Source organism: Perna viridis, chromosome 3, assembly GCF_037379345.1.
Source record: "Perna viridis isolate PV_CMFRI_1.1 ecotype Kerala chromosome 3, ASM3737934v1, whole genome shotgun sequence".
NCBI lineage: Eukaryota > Metazoa > Mollusca > Bivalvia > Mytilida > Mytilidae > Perna > Perna viridis.
The window spans coordinates 51,879,814-51,902,702 of record NC_142447.1 but is presented as its reverse complement, the minus strand read 5'-3'; the positions used below and the strand labels follow the sequence as shown (position 1 = coordinate 51,902,702).

At 34.2% G+C, this 22,889-nt stretch overlaps 2 protein-coding genes across 2 annotated transcripts; both read left to right on the top strand.

The window, feature by feature from the left end:
• The first annotated feature begins 2,921 nt into the window (after positions 1-2,921).
• LOC148622834 (GPI-N-acetylgalactosamine transferase PGAP4-like) lies at positions 2,922-12,947 on the top strand. Its single transcript, XM_088573073.1, has 2 exons — positions 2,922-3,111; positions 10,040-12,947. Exons 1-2 carry the CDS (start codon positions 3,096-3,098, stop codon positions 11,227-11,229), a joined length of 1,206 nt encoding a protein of 401 aa, XP_088429199.1. The 5' UTR covers positions 2,922-3,095; the 3' UTR covers positions 11,230-12,947.
• A 3,155-nt stretch (positions 12,948-16,102) lies between these two features.
• LOC148622833 (uncharacterized) lies at positions 16,103-17,221 on the top strand. The gene has a single exon (XM_088573072.1). It carries the CDS (start codon positions 16,123-16,125, stop codon positions 17,131-17,133), a length of 1,011 nt encoding a protein of 336 aa, XP_088429198.1. The 5' UTR covers positions 16,103-16,122; the 3' UTR covers positions 17,134-17,221.
• The last annotated feature ends 5,668 nt before the right edge of the window (positions 17,222-22,889 follow it).

Genomic DNA, 22,889 nt, shown 5'->3' with positions numbered 1-22,889 from the left:
GAAAACTATTCTATATAGCCTAGCTGACTGAGTGGTCTAGGGCGCTGGACGTGTGCAGGCTGTGTTGCCATAGATGTCACAGCGGTACAAGTTTGAGTCCTGCGGCGGGAACGACCGAATATTTGCTTTGCAACAATGGCGGTTCTAACATGGTTGGGAATTTTTCAGATATATACGTTGCATTGCAATGCAAATCTTGTATTTATTGCTTTCCATGTAGAAATATGTATTTGGTACATGTATTTTTATCTGTATTTTTACACAGAAAGCAGGGGCGGATTCAGGCGGGGGCGTGACGGGCCCCCACCCCTAAAATGTGCAAAACATGGGTTGCCAGGGGTAAAACAGATAAAAAAATTCTTCGATAATATTGCGAAAAAATGTAAACAATCATTACCTATACTGCGATTAGCTAATGCTCTAACCTGACATTCAACCAATATCCTGCGCAGTAGGTATATTCGCTTTCGTGCATTTTTCTTTGAGCATACATACATACATAAATTTACATACGTAACTTTAATTCCTCCAAAAGGAGATATGACATATAAATACAATTACATAATGCAAATGGAAAAATTAATGTTAATCAAAATAGAAATGTATATACAGGCACGCCTTTAGAGAGTACAGTTCACAAGAAATGGACCAGTTGCGGATAAGATAATGTCTGGGTCAGCGTGAGTCCAACTTTCTCCTAAAAGAATGTTGCATTGTGTTATATTGTCCTATTTGAAAAGTTAACTGTAGATGTCGTGTCCCAGAAGACAATACAGTTTTCCGTTCATTAATTGTCGATTGTATTTTAAGACTGGACAGTTTGAAATTTGATGCAGTAATATATCACTTGAATATGAAGCTCGAGAGGTGTTATACGTGGTGAATATATATATACGTATATATCTGCGGAGAGGTTCTAGGTCTACCCAGATTGCAAATTTTTTCGTTCTGACAGGCACAAAATATATTTCCATAAATCACTATAAGAAAGATAATTTATCTTCGCTATCAAGTTTTAAATTCGTATTATTGAATACTGTACGGAGTTTTGCAGTAAATAATGTCATCTATATTGAAAACTGAAAACTGCAGCTAATATATGCAGTAGGTTTATTTAAAAAAAAAAAAAGAAAACATATTTTGAGTCATTTCTACACCACTTTGAGTTCCTTATTGAAATGAGAAATATTAAGAGGGCGTCCACGCAAAAAAAGAAACAAAAAAAACAGGTAGTGGGTGGCACATGACATATTTTGTTTTAAAAAAATTTCCTTCTATTTCATATCGCAAATGCATCCTTTCTCAAAGTTGATTGTGGTTTTTGATTAACTACAACAGTAAAAGAGAAATAAATTATACGCCAAAGTACTTTAACCCGCCGTATTTTTTGCGCCTGTCCAAGTCAGAAATTTCTGGCCTTTGCATGCCTTGTTTTGTTTTCACCTATAGTTTATTTTCTTATGTTACTTGAGTATATGAGGGCTGCCCTTTCGCTGTTCCTATGTATAAGGATGTTTTGTGGTCAGCTACAGCTTGCATGCCCAGCGGTATGTGGATTTCCTCGTCGCTCATTGAAGACTAATGGGTACACGGCCTTGGGATGACATTTTTATCCCGATGGGGCTGTTGTCTCTTTGACATATACACCATACCTACAAGCACCTGTGACCATACTTGAAAAGGGAGATAACTCATTCACGCAAAATTTGCTTGCCTTCATCGGGAACTCTAAATTAATATTCTGAGCCATCCATTGTCGATAAAAAAATCTTTGTATTATTGGGCATATACATGTATAATTATATATATGTTATAAACATTACATTAGAACAAAAAGTACAGTCGGATAAAGTTTGCCATGTTACATCAATATCAGAGGAATTGTCTGGTTTCTAAATGGATAGACTCTTAAAAGCTACAACGAACGTTCAGTTTATTTATCATTCTTTTTTTTTTTTTTGCTTATGCTTTTTCGGAGACAAAAATTCGCCGCCCTTTTTGAACATTTCTGGACCCGCCGCTTATATAAAGATCACTGTAAAATATACCCTGTTCAGTGGCTTCTTGCGTCAATTTCATGCTTTTTTATTTTTTTTTATTATTTTTTATTTTTTTTATTTTCCCCTAATTGTTTGAATTGCTCCATTTTACATGTTCAGATGAATACATCTTACTATGTACTGTGTGAACATATATAATATTTATTAAGCGAAAGTCCAACACCGTTTCAGTCGGGAGCAGATATAATTCCATGAACGAAAATGTTCAATTGGTAATTGTTACAAGTATACGTGTACGGTGAAATAAGTCGCCGAAAAAAAGTGCTTATAATGAATTAAAAGGTCCAGTCCCTTACTTGAACAATTCAGGTGTTTGACTGTATCGTATCGGTTTGTCCTTATATAGTTTTATAGTTTTACTTGCTATGGTATTGACTTTTTTAAAAAAAAAAATAGATGAAAAATGATTTGTATATTTATTTGTAGCCCAAATTATTCATTAAAATGGCCTACTCCGCTGTATAAAGCTAGTTTATATGCCGCGTGCATTTTTCAGTTCCGGTTATTTGTAAGTACTAATTTTTTCTTCAAAATGTTCGAAATGTTACAATGCACCATATTTCATTATATAAGTGCAGCAAATGAGTTCATATTGATATGTAAAAGCGGGTGGTGCAAATAAGTTGTGTCGCAATAGAATGCAAAATTTGCCCAAACGGACCTCCCGTAAAAAAGTAGTCTTGGTTAACAAAAATATCTTTTATTGTTAGTAGTGTAAAAAAAATCAAAAGGCATTCAAGTACAAGCACATAATTCGTACATCAGTCATAAACACAATAAACATACCGAGGCGATCCATAAAATATTTGGCGTGATTAATTGATTCACCCAAGTGAACCTCAAATAGAAGTAAATGCGCAGACTCGAAAGATGCTTCTGCTACATTTCCGCTATCAGCTTCGTATCATAAACACTTCTGTCTATATTGTAAAGCTAGAAAACAACAGAAAGCGTCCACATCCTTCAAGACTGCAACGTATACTTTGATATTCATGTTTTTGTGAATATTATTAGCGACCCTTTTAGACAGGAGCAATGGGATACTTGAAAGGTAGGGTTAGCAATTTCATGGGGTTCAAATAAGGGTTCTGATTGTAAAATAGTATTAAAATATAATTCGAAAAAAATACGCTGAGTTCTTTTCAGCTCTTGGAATTTTGATATTTACAATTTTGGACAAAATGATCACTGCTCAATCCATAGGTGGTTCGAATATGTTTTTCTTTAAGTTCTCTAGCCTTTAAGGATCAATACAAAAATGTGTATTCAGATGAAATTGTCAATGAAAATTGTACACCCCCATATATTTTCTTGTGGATTTTTACATCTTGTTTCCCTGGTAACATTGTGCTATTGTCTTCACGTTCAAGAAATGATCGAACTTGTCGCCATATTTTATCTTGATTGAAGGATGGACTTTACAAATATGCATGTTTTTTTTTCATGTTTTTCATCTTATTTCTTATTCTTCTCTTTTTTGTTTTTCTCTCCATCTTCTCTATCTCTCTGCATTGGTTAAAGCCATCCTGGAAAACTGTTATTGTATTTGTGAGTATTGATTTTGTGTGTTTGCAATACACATATACACGATATAAGCAGCAGTACGGACGGGCAGAAGGAGCTGTTTCAACCATGTTTATAAATACACTTTGGTTTTCTCATTTAATTGTAACAGTTTAATGTACAATATGACATCTATGTTCCGTGACGAAATACAAATTTATATTTCGTAACGAAATTTATTAGCCAAGTAAAGTGTCAAATATTATAAAAAGGACATTTATAAGACCATTACCACACTTCAATAAATTACATAAATGAAACATTATACATTACATTCGTGAAAAAATTATTAACATGAAACTTTAAATATATACGTTTCAGTTCCCAGCCGTATTTGGTACACTCCTCAGCATCCACTGCTAGTGTCTGAGTGCCTGATATTTTATAAAACAGTATTTGTCCGTTAGTTTTGGAAAGGCACCCCTTATTTATATTAAAACTCAGTAATATTTTTTCATTATGTTACTATGGCTACTGGATTTTATAACAATAATAACTGAATTAATTATTAATTACTTGAACCTCCACTTACCAAGGATTAGAAAAATGTGTACTTTTTATGACAAAACACTTGAAATTTCTGTGCGGGCTGCACAGCTGACAGCTTTATTTTAACAAAATGAGACAAAATTTTTAGAATTGATCTAACTGTATAGTACTACCTTTAACTTCTTGGTTGTATCGAATGCATACACTAAATCTATATTTACGTTACGGATTATGAAAATTACGGAAGCATAGAAATTACCTAGACGCATATTTTTTTAAGCATTTTCACATGCACCTGATGAATTATCTTTTTCAGCGTGGACAAAATCATCACTTGCAACTGACAACATATATCAGACGATATAGTTATACCTATATTTCACTTAATTATGCGTTACGGAAATAGGTTCTTTAACATGACATTCAGAAATTTAACAGTTATAGTATTATTCTGAACGGAAAATCTTGAGGAAGAGTCAACATTCGACTTAATCATATAAAATAGTAATTTGATGTACAACTCATTAAATGATCTTATTTAGCGACGGAAACACTAGGGTTTTGTACTGATATCAAATTGGTTACGGAGACATAGTATGTTTATGCATCAGAGCTTTTTGAATGATAGTATGGAATTATCTTACTAAAATCTGTAGTTTAGACCTAAAGTATCCGAGCACTAATACCATTCCTTCGGAATCCAGCAGTTTTTTTTTCCTCTGGCAGAGAAGGAAATTGAATATATGACACTAAAATTATATGAATTACTGCTGGCGACATATGATTTTCTCAATTTTTGAACATTTCAAACACAGTTTTTGTATCCATGACCTTTTAACAAACCGAAAAATTTGTGCTTTATTTTTCAACGAAGCTAAATCAATTAAATAATTCACATATAATGAAGTCAATAAGTGAAAAGAAAACAGTATAACTATATTTTAACTGGCGAAGTAAGCACATACAGGAGAACGGCTGTGTAACATTTCAGACACACAAGAGATATTTGAAATTACAGAGCTATAAATATTTTGAGACACAGTTAACAATGCTTTTTTTGAGTTAGGAGGAACGGAATTCCCATCTCTTACGTTGTAGTCTGAGTAAGATCAGTATATCCACACAAGTTGTTTAAGGGTTACCGTTACTTCCAATTTTCTGACTTGGTGCCATCGAAGAAACGGAATTCCAACCTGTTACACTAAATAAAATGTACGCTACGACAAGCCAAAGTGGTAAAAATTAGAATTTTGTAATGCTATAATATTTTTAACAATTTATTAGCTTACCTGACCGAAGTCCATGTGAGCGTTTGACATCACTTGGCGTCTGTCTTCGTTGTTTACAAGTTTTCAAAACTGTTCTTCTCTGACACTACTTAACCAATTGGAACCAAATGAATGTTCCTTAGTGTGTTCTGCACAGAACTGATTTGCGGATTTTTGATCCATGGAAAAACATGGCCGCCGTTACTAATAATGGAACATAGGGGTCAGACAGAAGTTCTTTTTTTCGCATATATCTCCAATACTCTTAGGTTTAGCCAAATTCCTACATGAGGTAAAATGTTCAGCATAATAAGATCAATCTCTGGTATTTTTTTTTAATCTGTCAAGCCATGTTGGTGTTATTGCCCTTTTTCGACATTTTTCCCTATTTTTAATGTTATTTCATTCAAAAATCTTCTCTTCTGAAACTAATTGACCAATCAGAACTAAACTTGGTATGATTGTTCCTTAGGGTATTCTGCACAGAACTGAAGTGGGGATTTTTGATCCGTTGAAAAACACGGTCGCCGTAATTAAAAATGGAACATAGGGGTCAGACAGAAGTTTCAGTCTGTTTGAAATAATTACAATGCCTGTGGTGCACACTTGAAAATAACCTGTTGTGCAGATTATTAGTGTGCACCATGTGATTGAGGTTATTTCCTCATAGACCGACAAAAAAAGTCATTCCTTAATTTAATTTCAAAAAGTAACACGGTTTCTGATTGGATAAAAAATTTTGTAATGACTGTGATGTCATCAAACTTTTTTAAAATGATTTACTGGTTGAATTTTAGTACTTAAAATGAATTATGAGGAATGGCTGTTTTTTTTTGTTGGTCTATTTGAAACAGCCTCAATGCCAGTGGTTCACAGCTACGCAGGTTATTTAGTGTGCACCACGTTATTGAGATTATTTCTAACCTTTTAAAGTTTGATTATCCAATGAGATTAGCGTATTTTAATGATGTACATAGTAAATTTGATTATTTTATAATATTGTAAATCATAATCATAATTAAATAATACTGTACAACAGAGGCGATTATGATAATTAGCGTCAATTATTGTCAAATACCAATTGGCATCGAGTATTCTTGTCAGGTGATATTGACCGAATTGTATCGAATTTTTCTGAAGTCATCTTGGATTCGGCCGGCGAATCGATCCCAAATAAATTGGTAACGGTTTGGAGGGCGGACCCCAGATGGTTGACGAATGATCTACGGAGACTGATCCGTAAAAAGAGGCGTATGCACTCCAAAGCGCGACGTACGAATAGTCAAGGTGACTGGGCCAAGTTTAGACGTGTAAGAAACGTTGTTACTTTACATGTACGGATAGCTCAACAGAGCTACCAAACCCAGCTAGCGGAAAAGCGAAAACATAACCACCCGTCTACAAAGTCTTGGTGGCAGATATGTAACCAAATTTCAGGAATGAAACAACGCAAAGTTGGTATACCTCCGCTGCAAATAAATGGTAATGTTATCACCGATGATACTGTCAAAGCGGGTGAACTTAACTATATTTTTTGTCTTACAAACTGAATTAGACGACTCTAACACTCATCTCCCTCTCCCTATCATAGGTGAAAATGAGGTTAACGATTGCGTAATCAGTGAATCCGAGGTCGAAGATGTGTTGAAAAACCTTAACACGGGTAAGGCTTCCGGCCCACCTTATTAGCCCTAGACTTCTGAAGGCTGCATACTCGGAACTGAAGAGTCCCTTATGTAGACTTTTCAATCTCTCTTTCTCTCGAGGTCTTTGTTTCCATCTGTGGAAAAGAGCGAATGTGACGCCAGTTTTTAAGAGCGGAAATGCGCGAGAAGTGAAAAATTATCGGCCCATTTCGCTACTGAGTATTATTTCGAAATTTATTGAACATTGCGTTTATAAGCACGTACATAATTTTCCGACAGAAAATCGGGTTATTACTCAACACCAATCTGGGTTTACTCATGGTGACTCAGCTATCAACCAACTACTAGATATTTCAAATTCATTCGGCCATGCTTTGGATAACGGTAAGGAAATTCGCGTGGTTTTTTTTGCGATATCTCCAAAGCCTTTGACCGTGTTTTGCATTAAGGCTTACTATACAAGTTACAACAGTACGGTATTACAGGACGTCTTTTGCGATGGTTTAGTAGTTATATGTCGGACCGACACAGCGAGTTGTTTTAAACGGTTGCTTTTTTAATTGGAAACCAGTGAAAGCTGGAGTTCCGCAAGGATTTAAACTTGGCCCTATATTATTTCTTGTTTTTATTAACGACATCGTCAACGACATTGATGCTTGTATTAAATTATTCGCCGACGACACTAGTCTTTATGTCGTAGTAGAGATGCCAGATATTACAGCTTAAACATTGAATAGTGATATGGAAAAAAATCCACAAATGGGCTACGCGATGGTTGATGCCATTTAATTCTCATAAAACGGAAACGATGCTGATATCACGTAAAAATGCACGACAAAACCACCCTCTATTACAGATGAATAATTCTGTTCTTCAAGAAGTCATCAGTCACAAGCATCTTGGTATCTATATCTCCGACAACGGTTCCAGGCATGATCATGTTGATTATATCATTAAGAAGGCATAGAATAAGATTAAAATTCTACGACCTATGCGATTGGTTCTTGGTAGTTTTACATTAGAAAAAATGTATATGTCGTTTATCAGACCGATCTTAGAATACGGAGACATTGTGTGGGATAACGATTTACAAATTTTAATTAACAAGATCGGGGTAGTCCAAATAGAAGCCATGCGAATTGTTACAGGTGGTACCCAATTAACATCGCTGGACGAGCTATATCGCGAAACCGGTTGGGAAAAACTCTCCGATAAGAGGAAAAAACATAAATTTGTGATGATGTATAGGATGGTGAATGGTGATACGCCCGAGTATTTGAGTATCCTGGTGCCAAATGCGCGGGCTAACATCCATGACCACTTTACCCGCCAATCTCATAACTTAACCGAGTTACGTACTAGGACGTCATTATACTCCAATTATTTTCTGCCGTCCACTGTCAAAATGAGGAACGACCTTTCAGTCACCCCTCGGGATTCTAGGTCCTTGAATATATTCAAAACGCGTATTGATATTTCGAACGATCGTAAAAAAACCTATGTACTATAATATTGGTAGTAGATCCGGTCAGGTCTTGCACGCCAGATTGTGCATGGGCAGCAGCTCTCAAAGAGAAACAAACAGCCACTTTCAACTTGAATGTAACAATTACTCTGAGATTTGACGTAACACCATACATACTTTGAATTTCCATATCGATATTGACATTCTCCTCAAAGGGTCTGATGCTCTAACTATAGAACAAAATACAGATTTATTGTTAAATGTGCAAACTTACATTTTAAAAATTGAACGATTTGTCAGTGCTTAATTGTGTATATACATATATCTGTTTGTATTGTGTGTTATTTCCTGTGCATTTCAACTCCTCAATACCATTTTTGTATACTTTCCTATATATCACTCTTCAATTTAGATACATATTCTTTATGCAACTTTTACTTCTCCAATAGATACTTGCATCAAAGATACATAATTATACAAGAGCATTCTATTATTGTCTTTGATTAGCATAAGCTTCAGCTTTTTTCCGAACCCTTTGTTGTATTATAATATCGTCATTTCATATATTGATGTATTATTTGAAATAAAAAAATATGTTTAAACTAATTAAATAATAATAATTAATTAATTTTATTACAGTTTTCAGCCAATATCTTGAAAACTATAACAGATAGATGTTTGTTTGTTGTTGGGGTTTAACGTCCGAGCAGCAATATTTCAGCTATATTCCGACAATGAACATGAAATGGATGATAAAATGAACATGAAATGAAAAAAAAGGATGGGTCACAAGGATAATAGGGTCGACAAATTTTGATTGCCACTGGAAAAAGGGGGGATGGGTAAGGTCGGGCAATTTAGCCTCCTTTGGCGGAGCGCAAAGGTTCCTACTCCTATCGAATACCACAGCAGGGTTCTTTAACGTGCGAGGAACGTGGCATCTTTCCCAACACGGGGCACCACTATGGTTTGCGGTCAGGTTTTCCGTATTATAGCCTGACAACCCCAGCATGTAACATGCCAGGGGTACACATCCCAGTTGCTCTGTGGGCAGAGCGCCTAGCCCCCGGCTAGGTTTCTGAGCACTATTTAGTCGCCTTATACGACAAGCTTAGCGCTGCTGCAGGCCTATTCTTTTAACACCCTTACCTGCACGGGGCATAACGGATAGAAAGTAAATAGAAAGAAACTTTCAATTGCTGAGATGATCCTTATGATAAGTGCTACAAATGTCTTCTTGAATTTCAAAATTGTTAGACAACTTCTTGTTTAATTTATTTGCATTGAAAGGCAAAATTTAACCAGTTGAGCGATTTAGGCTCTTGGGAGCCTCTTCTTGTCATTTACGTCAACATTGTTTTCGTAAATTGTGGGATCAAATATGGTCATTATCGTACATGGTCCTTTACATTCGGGGAATTTTTTAAGAAATGATATTGCGTTGAAAAAAAATAATCGTGCTTAAGTGTTACATTTTATCTGATACTACTGATAAAAACAAACAAAAACAAAAGATTCAAAATTAGTAAAATTTTGTATTTTTTGTAGGTAGACGAATGAACAGCAACTACTTTGGTACCAGAGTTGACTCAAAGTTTTTTAAACACTGGGTTTGTTTGTGTTTGTTCACTTTCTTGGTTGTTCTACCAACACTTTGTTTTCACCTTAGGTTTTCCGTGTATTCTAAAATGTTTAAAGATAACAGAACTGAAGGACAGATGCTTTTAAACAGAGAAAACGATAAACGTATCAAATTTACAAACAGATTTCTGAAGAACCGAAGTTACCAGATGTCTCAAGTAGGTGAAACGATTGATGTTGGCATTTCTATTATATCGGTTTCTCGGAACCGACATGGCATTGATAATTACGAACCTAAGTATTTGTCCCAAGTAATAGCCCACTTCATGTATTATCTTGAGAAATCAAGTTCATTGAAACTGAACTACCAGATTTTTGTATGTAATGTTGATGATGAACCATCTACTTTTGAGGAAGCTTTGAACATCTCTCACATCGTGCCTACGTTTAACCGTTTTCCAAACTACTCTTTTTCTCACAGGAGAACTATCAGTTCAAGGTTAGAAAAGGAGAAGGAGGATTACATATTTTGTGGTGAACAAACTTTACTCCAAAATGTATCGTACGTTTTCCTTGTAGAGGACGACGCTCTTCCACATAAAGATCTGTTCACAGTATTAGATTATTTATTGACAGTCCATAAAGATAAACTGAATGTTACATATGTAAAGTTTTACCATCCCGACAGACTTCTTGGTTTCATCAGCTTTGAGTTAGAGCGTATTCCAGAGCTAATTGGTCTTAGTATTACGATGGCAGCTCTCCTAGTATCAGTGTACCAGAAATTCCTACCAACCCACAAAATCAATTACTTAGTGTTGTGGATAGCCTCTATCACTTACTTTTTGCTTGTCTTTACTGCAATAGGAAGGCAGCATATCAATGAAATTAGGCGAATATCAAAATATTTTTATCAGATAACCCCTGCCCCTTCATGTTGTACTCCAGCCAACCTTTACACCCGACATGGCATGAAACAGACAATCAATTATCTAAAAGGAGTAAGATGCTACTCGAAGTTCGGTAAAGACACCGCTATAGACCAGTTCATAAAAAAGTCAAAATTGGGTGCAGTAATGATCCAACCCAATCTTTTCCAACATATAGGTATGTATTCTTCGCTCAGGGATAATCTTGTGAATCCATTTATAGTTTAAATAAGTCATAACTGTTATATTAAGTCTTAAATCAGTCTGTTATATGTATATATGCAACTGTACGGGTAAGTATTATTCGAAATCCTTATTCTGTTTATAAAACTATATTCTTGTCATCATGACATGTTTCTACAAAGTTTTGATTTTTGTCGTATACATTTTGCGAGGTTCCCGGTGATATTATTCAAGTATATGAAGTAAGGCTTTGGGATATTGTGATTGATCAAATTGTCCTGAAGCTGAAATATTTTACTAATATCTGGCTAGAACATGATTCTACTTTACAAAAATTGTATCGAGTTTTTCAAAAAAAAAATTGATATAATTTTCCATGTTTTTTTTCTTCTAAAATGTATGTCATCAGCAGAAAACGAGGGAATATTGACCCAACTGTCATCTGCTTAAAATAGACAAAATCTTCTGGCGTTGCCATTCTTGTAAGGAAAACGAACTTGTAACTTCGAAATAGGCAGTTTAAAGAGCTGTTGTTAAGAGTATTCTTTTTAAAGTTTTACTTTCGTCGCCTAGTGGAAAAACAGAACCGTAATGTCTTTATAATTTTCGAAGTTTTTAGTTTTCATCTTAGCTCGAATGTGTTTGCAATTCCCTACTTAACCCCATTCTCCAGAAATTCAGGATAATTGTCATAATTCATATGCTTTGATAGTAGTAGGGCAAACTTGATGGTATAACACAATAAAATTTATTTGCATCAGATAAAATTTTAATTGATTTTTATTTTTTTAATCGTGCTAAAATAATCGCACTTAACCAGATGTAACTGATACTTAATATGGCACCGATTATAAAGTGGGAATTTTGTTAGAGCTAGTAAAGAAAACTTATTGATTGAAAAAATGGACAAACGGATATAGATAAAAATTTTTAAAAAACTTTTAAATATGTATTTCACTTCAAGAGATAGTGTTTTTGTTGTAAATTTATTGATGCTTTTATTTCAATTAAGGTTTTAAAGACAGACAAGTAGGTGGTTTTTTTCGAACTATACCCGGTCTGTCAGACACATATGATAGTGTAGTTTATTGAATTCTGATTTGAATCATCTGAACGGCCATATATCATTTTATTTTAGTATGTGAAAAGTATAATAAGCTTCGAAAGAAATTTACCAAACCATATTATTGGAGAAAACCTTCGAATTTTAAACTCGTACAACTGCTATCTGTTAATAATGTAAATGAACTTAACAATTTAAGGAAGTATTTATTCCTGGCCGAGAAGGCAGGTAATTAAATTCATTTATAAATGCTTAATATGAGTTTTATTTTATTATACTCTGCTGTACTGTTACTGTTATATGAGTGTAATTACTTATATGCTTATTTGACTGATTATTTAAATGTATTATATATATTTCACTGATGTAATTGAATATTTGTAATATTTATATTCTGTAAGTTGTATTGCTTACGAATAAAAGATTATTATTATTATTATTGTACAGCGAAAGCTGTATTTTTATACAGCCTAGCTGGCCGAGTGGTCTAGGGCGCTGGTGTTGCCATAGATGTCACAGCAGTACGAGTTCGAGTCCCGCGGAGGGAACGATAAAAAAATTTGCTCCGCAAATTTGACAGTTCTAACATCGTTGGGAATTTTTAGACCCTTCCATATATATATATATATTTACTGTTATTGTGTGCTTTTGATTTCTGCTGCTTTCGTCTAATATTTCTTATTAAATATTATGTTGAAAACATTTGCCTCACTTTTTACGACCGTGCTGTCGTCATCTTCGTCGTCGTCTATTGTCTTCTACGGCTTTCTGTCCACGGCGGCTTGTCATAGAAATATATAGTCATGTAGTTGGTGCTGTGGTCAGGAATTTGACCCGTGTGGGATCATAGCGTAGAAACTATCCTTTGTACTGGAATCATTTCTTTTTTCGGCTTTTAGAACTTGCCCTGAGGGGTACATGTATATCCCCTGTATTATGTACAGACAATTGGCGTCTTCCTGATTGTCTCACATTTGAAAATTACAGGTAGACAAGAAGAAAGTGGGATAATCATGAATGGTTTTGACTAATTTTGTTGTCTAAACATAATTATGTTTATTATAATGCAATCTCCTATCTACGCAAGTAAAACATATCGACTGTTTATTCACAATGCTTTAATATGCCAATGTCATATTATCACTTTAAGCACACTACTTGAATGTTTTCTTGTCTGACCGCCATTGATTGTGATTGAATTCTCGATGTGACACACTTAATAAACCCAGCCAAGCGTTAAAGCGATGACACAAAGGGACAATGCTTTGAGTCTAAAGCAAAATAATGTTATTTGTTATTATTTGTTAACCACAATACATATCTCTGTTGCAAAATGAGTCAGTTATTTGTAGATAAGTAGTACAATACGTCGCACTCCAATCGATCGCGAATACACCCTTTTGTGCTAACGTAGGGGTAGTTGATGAGCTGCTCAATATACACTTCCGCGTGGAAAATTATTTTGTTCTACCCAAGCCCTACCTCGCGGAATTGTATATTGAGCATGCATGTTCACCAACTTACCACAAAAGGGTCTGCAGATTAACAAATTTACACTTGTCTATGTCATCTATATTATTCCGCCCATATGATGGGCGCAACACAGGGAAGACATTATAGAATTAGTATTGGAATAACATTCCGCGTTCATGAAAATATTTTTTTTTATTGCAGTATAAACACAATAATGATGACTTGACTTTACAAGACTCCACTGGGGAGTCTCCCAGTTACCCGGTGTCTTCTTCTCATTTTTTATTTCTTATTTGAAATCAAGACACTATTATTGTCTATTTAATTGTTGATTACGGATAGTTTATACTACTAATATACGTTAGTATTACATAGTCCCTGATTAATAGTAATGACCAACTGATACAACATTATCAGCATTTAACTTTTGTTAATTCATAATGTCAATATCACATTTATAGCACTTGTTAAGTCACAAACAGTAAATTATTTTGTTAAAAAAATTACCAATATCACAAATTATGTATGACCTGTCTTATGTAACACATATGAAGCAATGCGTATTGAATCACTGCAACTTCGTCATTCTGTAGTTGCATTCTGGGTACCAAGATTCTAGCAGGAATCAAAAGAAAGCAATCCAGGGACAAAGACCAGACAGCGAAAATAGACACACACAATAACAAAAATGATACGTACAAAGCAACATAAGTAAATGCGCAATTCGTACTCCACTAATAACTGGGAGCGTGGACCAAGTGTATCGATAGGGTGAGCGTCCTCTGCTTTTCTAGAAACGCCCACCGAGGTGCTCAGAAAAAGTCAAGTCCGGGGTAGATGAAAGGGGAAAGGAAAACTGACACTCTGAACAATCGGTTCTCATTGTGCAGATGGATGCACCGTGACGATCCACATGATCATGATGACGACCATAAAACTTCTGTAGTGATGACTTCAATCTTGTGGCAACATAACTGTTCCAGAAGCCCAACTTAAATAATGATTTAATATTTCTCCCCATCCCACAAACTTTAATGGGCGTGTTCATACATGTTTATGCTTTCTTAGAAAAAAAAAAAACTTGCGAACGGAAAATGTATACACATGATCCATTTTTCTTTTTTATTCTTTTTTCTTTCTTTTCAATCGCTTCTGTTTCGCCTAAGCTTCTAATAGAAATGGAGAAAATCCTAACAAACCAAAGATTGGTATGTATTTTCACTCAACAATAACCTTTGTTAGACTTACATTTTGTTTCTTGTAAAGAAAAAAAACAACACTCAAGTAATTACTATTTCAATTGTGTTTTTTTTTCATGTAACAGATGACAAAAAAAAATTGATTTTTTGGACGGGAATTGTGACATATGTTTTCACATCGCAGCAATGAACTCTCGTAGGTTTCATATCTTGACAGCTTTGTATTGTGCTTCTTAGGAAAATATCTCAGAAAATCTACTGATATTGAAGGAGATATTGATATTGTATTGTAACTTCTAGTATTCAAAAATGTAAGAACATATTTAGACTTCATGGAAAATAATAAAAACTGACAACTAATGATATATAAATCCTGAAAAATAAGTTTTATAAATGAACAATTCAGTCCCAATACATACTGAGCCTGTTTTGTATGATAAATGAAACAATTTCTTTTTTTTTCATAGATTTTGGTACACCTATAGGCCAAGGTTGAAATAAAGTTTGATAAGTATTTTAATAATTATTTTCTGTGAATATTGATTATCATGTTCATATTGATTAAGGAGGACACATGTTTTGAAGTACTAGAACTTTGGTGAAAGATACTGAATATTACAATACTAAAATGTAAACTGTTTATGGGATGATAACTATTTTTCACGGTACAAGTGATTTGGAGGCAACAGATGGGTACGGTTTATATATTAATTCGCATTTGAGACTACAAAAATAAATATCAATGTACAATTTAGTCTAATAATATGCTAGATGTACAGTCCACATCAGTAAGTATGTTGTATGTTTTAGCCATTTATTCATGAACATGGCCGTCATTCAGCTAAGCGAAAAAGGTTGCGACAGCAGCATAAAATAAGCTTGGAGAAGATTATCTTTTAAGTAGTAAGTCTTCTCTTATAAAACAGACAATTTACACAATTTTCGAAACCATTGTTTTTTATTTGAAGCAGAGATCTTGTGGCGTTTTCACTCCTGTGTGATTGACATATAATGTATCACTGTTTCGAGGATTGCAAGAAATCATTGTAACTACAATGTGTTAAGTCATTAATTAATATTAAAAAAAACACACATTTTCAAGTTATTTTTAAATCATGTGCACGGGTCAATCTGCACTATCCTATCAATACAAACGATTTCGTTACTTCATTTTCAGCTAAAGTGAGGAAAGAAATTTAAAAGATGCATCGAAATCGATGTCTGTTGAAAACTTCTGTAGTCATTCTTATTTTTATTTTCGTTTATCTGTTTAAAAATCTATTCAATGACAAATTTATGTTTAAAGAGTATGAAAATAAATACTTCAAGAGCGGATTGATTCAGAATTATTTTGTCAAAGAAAATTCCAAAAACAAACACGTGAATTTATTTACAATTTTCACAACATGGAATCCAGAAAGTGATAAGTACCTCTGCAGAAATAATACGATCAGAAATTGGAATTCACTTGGACCGGATGTAGTACGTGTTTTATTTACAAATGATTCTTTTTTATCTAAACAAATTGAAATGTTAGGATGGAAGAGCCTACCAATCAGAAAAACAGGAACTACTGGTGTCCCTGTCTTGCGAACGATGTATGAAGATGTCATGCGTGTTGAAGAGTCCTATTTCTACGGGTATGCCAACGGGGATATTTTATTCACGGATGATATCATCAAAACATTGCAAGCGATATTAAAAACTACTATTAGTCAGTACAATGACATATTCATTATGGGACAACGCACTGATGTATGTTTCGTTACAAGAAATGAAGGAAAAAATCAGAATCTTCTCCGAATGGCAGCAAAAACCAGAGGAACAATACGCTCACCGTACAAAATTGATTATTTTATAGTCAAAAAGGGTTACCCACTTTATGACTTTCCCGATGTTGTTATTGGACGTCCATACGTCGATTCCTATGCAATAGCTCATGCATTGAATTTTGGGCATTTGATTGACATAACGAATTCATCAATAGCAATTCATCAGGTGACTAAAAGTGGACATGCTGGTTCAAATGAAGGAGTCTTTCATCAAGATAAAAATTACAATGTAGATCTTTTAGCATCAAAAGGTATAAAATACAAACCAGGAAGTGTTTTTGATGCATTGTTTTACACATTTCGAAACAGTAATGACTCTTTTTCAATAGGCAAGGTGACATCTCCCAGGAAATCGTATGGTGATGATTTTGTGTGCAGTTAATTTCCATTATTCTGCATTGACATCTGATATTGACAAGTAGAGTAATTTCATAGGTATGAGTAATAGCACAAAATATATTTTAAATTCATCCGAAATCTATTTTTAATATAAACACCTTAAACGTAGATAAGACTTCACAATTTTAACTTGGACTCATCGGAAATGAGCCTGTTTACCTCCATAACTAAGATAAGAATTCAGTGGCATATTAACTTCCGGGAGTAATATCAAGTATTAGCTATTGTCAATCCTATTTTGTTCGTACTTTGCAATAAGTGTAGTACTATTTAAGGTTAGAAATTTACCTATTATGAATCACATTATCATGTCACATAGACAAACTAGGTGTTTGAGTGAAATGCAAAATGTGTACCCCTATCCTCAAATAGCTCATAAATTGACATATTTATCAATGTAAAACACATGGAGTGTTAATGCGTCAGTACTAAATGCCTGATGTGGCAATTTCTTTAAGGTTCTGCTAAAGTCAATATCTAGGACATTCCTTAATGAAATGTTTTCATTCATAGTTATGATAATACATTAAATTAAAAACTGAAACATTGCTAAATGCATCTTTATATGTATATAACACATAAGCACAAGTCAAACTTAGGAATAAATGTTTATAACTTCTATATAAAATTAACAACAAAAATGTAAACAGCATATTTTAGAATAAATCTACTCGCATGTGTTTTGCACTGTGACCGTTTTGAATAAAATGTTCAGCGACAGGGTCATCTGTTTTTTTTAGTTCTAATTTTTGAAAAAAAATAAGTTCTGGTATAAGGTATATCCTGTTTGACCGACATATAAATTTTTCTTGCATTTATCGCAGTAGATCAAGTAAATTACGCCCGTGGTTTTACAATTAATATTAGCTCGGATTGTGTATTCCTTGCCTTCGTTGTCATGGAATACTTTTGTTGTCACAATGTTCTTGCATAAGGCATAATTTTTGCCACACTGTTTACTGCCACATTCTTTCCTGTAGAACTGGAGGTTGTGTTTCTTGTGCAGAAGTATATCTTTAATATTTTTATCTCTTTTAAAAGACACTAACGGTGGTTGGGGAATACCTGTTTCAAGCGCGGTGATTGATCGAGTGTTTTCATATTTTTTTCACATGATTCTGTGTACGTTAGGCAGTGCTCGCGAGAAAGTTTAAACAAGTGGTATCTTTGAATTTTGTTTCTTGTCGTGGTAGCACATTAGATCCTCACGCTTTAAATTGTCTAGTTTCTTTAGTTGGTCTTCTATTATATTTTTATCGTATCCTCTTCTCCTTAGATGTTTCTTAATTTCTCCACGTTCCTATGAGTAGTCACTTTCGTCGAACTCGTACTCCCAAACCATACGGTATTGCGTTTTTAACGGATGAAGGATGGCTTGAATGCGCATGTAAATATTGATGCGCATCTGTTTCTCGAGTAAAAAGCTCGGTTTTGATAAAACGATCTTTAATCGTTGTCTGAACGTCCAAAAATTCGATGCTGGAATTTGAAATTCGTAATTCTGTTTGAATTCTAGGGTGAATGGAATTAGTGTGTTTATGAAATTCTTTCAAAGATTCTTCGTCATGATCCAATGTTCCCCATATGTCATCCACGTATCTAAAATAGTTTGAAGGTTTCAATTCACAATTCATTCATAATTCAATTTCCCAAACACCTCGGTAGGTGTAAGCATAGTTCATTCTTAAGTGTGAACCGATGGCTGTTCCTTCTGTCTGTAGATAGTGCTTACCATTGAATGTAAAACTATTATTTTGTAACACCAGATCTAGCATCTCTAGTACATTTTCCGTTGGTATTGATTTGTTAGTTCTTTCATTTAGAGCATCGATACAAGCTTCTCCTGCCTCATTACGAGGTACACTAGGGTATAACTTTTTGACATCAAGACAAAATAAAATATTGTATTTTTCGGTAACGGCTGTGATATGTCATTTACTTTTCTCAAAAAGTCTGTTGTATCTTGTATGAAGCTTGGGAGTGATTGCAAGTTCCACAATTTTCTCGGTAGGTGATTTCGGCCGTTTATGATTGTTCGAAACGGGTGGTTCTTTTTTTTTGAAGTTTCGGATTACCCCGTACTTTACCTGCATGCGATCCTTTTGGTAATAAATAGTGTTTCATTTCTTCCGTGATAACTTTAGATTTATAAAGCTTTTCAACTAATTCCTTTACTTTGTTTTCATTTTTTTTGTGTCACATCGGCCTTTACTTCTTTATAAGTATCATCTCTAAAATCTCATTTTCTAATTCATTTGCATATTCCTCTCTATTTAAGACGTATTATCGCTCGGCCGTATCACTATACTATCATCATACAATAATTCGCGCATCGCAACCTCCTCTTCCGGTGTTATATTCATTCTGAAGTCCCTTTTTAGTCCTTTTATTATATCATTCCTCACAGTTTCGATGTAGAGATTCAACCATCTTTCCCTATTAATTTTAGGCGTCCAATCGCTTTCCTTTCTAAATTTACAGTATTCATTCTCCTTATCAGAAATTTCGCTTTTTTTTTCTTTATTGTAACAAAAACTCTCATAAGCGTATACTTCTTTCCCATTCTTTTGTATCTTTGATCAAATTTCCAATATTTACTTCTCGTCTTGTGGGCACAAATTTCATTCCTCAAGACAATAAATTTTCTTGCGCAGTACTTAAAATTTTATTTGATTTGTTGACAACTTCTATATGTTTCGTTTTTTTTTCTTGTCTTTTTTTTTGTTTTTTTTTTTTTGTTTTTGTTTTTGTTTTTGTTTTTTTTTATCGGGTACTTTACTTTTACATGTATTGTTGTTATTGTTTTTAACTGAATCTTGTGTAAGCGAATTTTCTGAACAATTACATGGCTGTGGCTGGTTCTTTATCAACGTGAAATGATCATTCTCATGAAGAATGGTAACGAATGTGGATTTATGATTACAACTTACCGTTAATGTATGTCGTAACCGCCCCGTGCAGGTCCGGGTGTTGAAAGAATAGGCCTGCAGCAGCGCTAAGCTTGTCGTAAAAGGCGACTAAATAGTGCTCAGAAACCTAGCCGGGGGCTAGGCGCTCTACCCACAGAGCAACTGGGATGTGTGCCCCAGGTGGTGGAATGGGGTACCCCTGGCGTATTATATGCTGGGGTTGTCAGGCTATAATACGGAAAACCTGACCGCAAACCATAGTGGTGCACCTTGTTGGGAAAGATGCCACGTTCCTCGCACGTTAAAGAACCCTGCTGTGGTATTCGGTAGGAGTAGGAACCTTTGCGCTCCGCCACAGGAGGCTAAATTGCCCGACCTTACCCATCCCCCTTTTTCCAGTGGCAATCGAAATTTGTCGACCCTATTATCCTTGTGACCCATCCTTTTTTTTTTCATTTCATGTTCATTTTATCATCCATTTCATGTTCATTGTCTGAATATAGCTGAAATATTGCTGCTCGGACGTTAAACCCCAACAAACAAACAAAACAAACATATCGTAACCACATTCCATCGTTCCGCGTTTTTGATTTGATATAAATATCGGCAAGTCTTGATCAATTTCAAATTTTTCTGCCAAACATCTGAAGAAGCAGTGACTAAGAACCACAGTGTTTTTAGTGACACTGTTGCAATGTCTGACGACTCTCCGTCTCTACAAACATTGGAATAATAACCGAGTGATTTGAAACATTTTCTACCTTTCTGTTATTCGCTGACTGTTTTATGTTGTTTTATATACATTTTAGGTTTACAAAAAGAGGGAGAAATAAACAAATATTTGATATTGGAGGTTATATAGAATATCATGACAATCCATGTTTCTGATAAAAAAAGACTTCTGATTACATAATCTAGAAACCAACCGTCATTTGTAACTCACTTTCAATGTCATCCGTTTAATTAATCATCTACTAGTATTTGTTTGAAATGTACAAAGTTACTCCAGTATAAAAGAAAATGTTCAATAAAAAGTATTTTGTAACAAAAATGAAAAATGTCAATAAAATATATACGCGGTTAAAGACATAATCGGATGATAATATGTTTAGGACAAAAAGGTAGCCACAACAGTTCTTTGAAGTGTTTTAATGTAACAGATGGTTTTATATGACTAGTTGTTTAGATTAGTTATAGACATGTATACATGCATGTGTGATGATTGTTTTGAAGTATTTATCGCACTCTATTCATTCAACACTAATCTGTTTCTAATTTATATTTCATTTCATTATAAATTAATTATTATATAGTAAACATGCAACGGTGAAGATCCGTTGCACGAAATCAATAATTGTCTTAAATAGTTTGAATATAAACAAATAACAATTAATGGAAAGTAGAAAAAGTTATGGAAAATAAAACAATTATTATTACTAATTATTTTACATTAAGCGATCATGATATGGTATCTATTAAAAATAAGTTAGAATAGACCAAATCCAGAGAGGCACTGGACTCTGGACAATGAATCTGAACATTATAAAATCCGACGAATTCAAGAACGTTTTTATGGTGGGAAATTAGAAAATATGAAAACCAAATGTTCTCTACTAGTGTGAGTGAATGGTGGGACTCAACTAAAATTAAGCTAAAGTCCCTAACAACTGATATTAGTAAAAGACAATCATAAAAAAAATAAACACAAATAAAAGGGATTTAAAAATAAAAGAAAACCAATTAGAATTTCTCAAATCTAACTGTTCTGACTCAAACGATAAAAATGAGAAAATCATTCTTTTAGAAAATTAACTATTACATTAATCAATATTAAGCTGCAAAAATTCATTCAAGGGCAAAGTGGGTTGAAGAGGGTGAAAGACCCACTCGATTTTTCTTCGATTTAGAAAAGAATCTAGGACAAGAAAAGTTATGGAATAGAATCAAGTGTTCTGATAATACCTATAAATATGACATTGATTCTATTCTAAGGGATTAAGTTAAACTTTATTCAAATTTATTTAAACAGAAGGATGGAGCGAAAACCGTGGTCACATGTTAACGCGTCATATTGAAAAAAAGACTTAGTGAAGAGGACATTTATAGTCGGCGTCACATAAATAACATACTGTTAAAATTTGAATAAAAATATTTTCTACGACTTTATTGACACCTACCGTCGTTTAAATTGTCTTAAATGACTTGCTCATTCGTTTAGCCAAACGGCTTCTCCCTAAACATTGAATCGTTAAATTCCGGTCAGATTTTAATTCTAGGTGGCAATATTTACATTGTAAAAAGTCGGCCATGTTTACAGTGATCGGGTTGCTAGGAGATGTTGTTTACGTTTAAATGGTTTGTCCAAAAACCGAAGAACCCAGAATGCAATTCGGCGTTATTTCGGATATCTCGGATTTATTTTACGCGAACAACGTATAATACCGAGAAGTTGATCAAGCAGACGATTGTCACCGGAGTTCGACGGGAACTTACGCACTTCGTTTGTAAACAAATCGTCCCGTAAAAACCAACATGGCGGATATTAGTATGGGATTTTCCCGTAAGGATTTGTTACGCATGATTTAAGCTAATAAGCGACTTGTTTTTGAGAAGCTGTTTGGCTAAACGAATGAGCAAGTCATTTAAGACAAGTTAAACGAAGGTTGGTGTCAATAAAGTCGTAGAAAATATTTTTATTCAAATTTTAACAGTATGTTATTTATGTGACGCCGAGTATAGTTAGATGAAGCTGTCTCTTTTGATGTGTTTGAAAAAAGCTTTTTAATCATTAAAACCCAACAAATCACCAGGGGAACGGAATTCTCTCGGA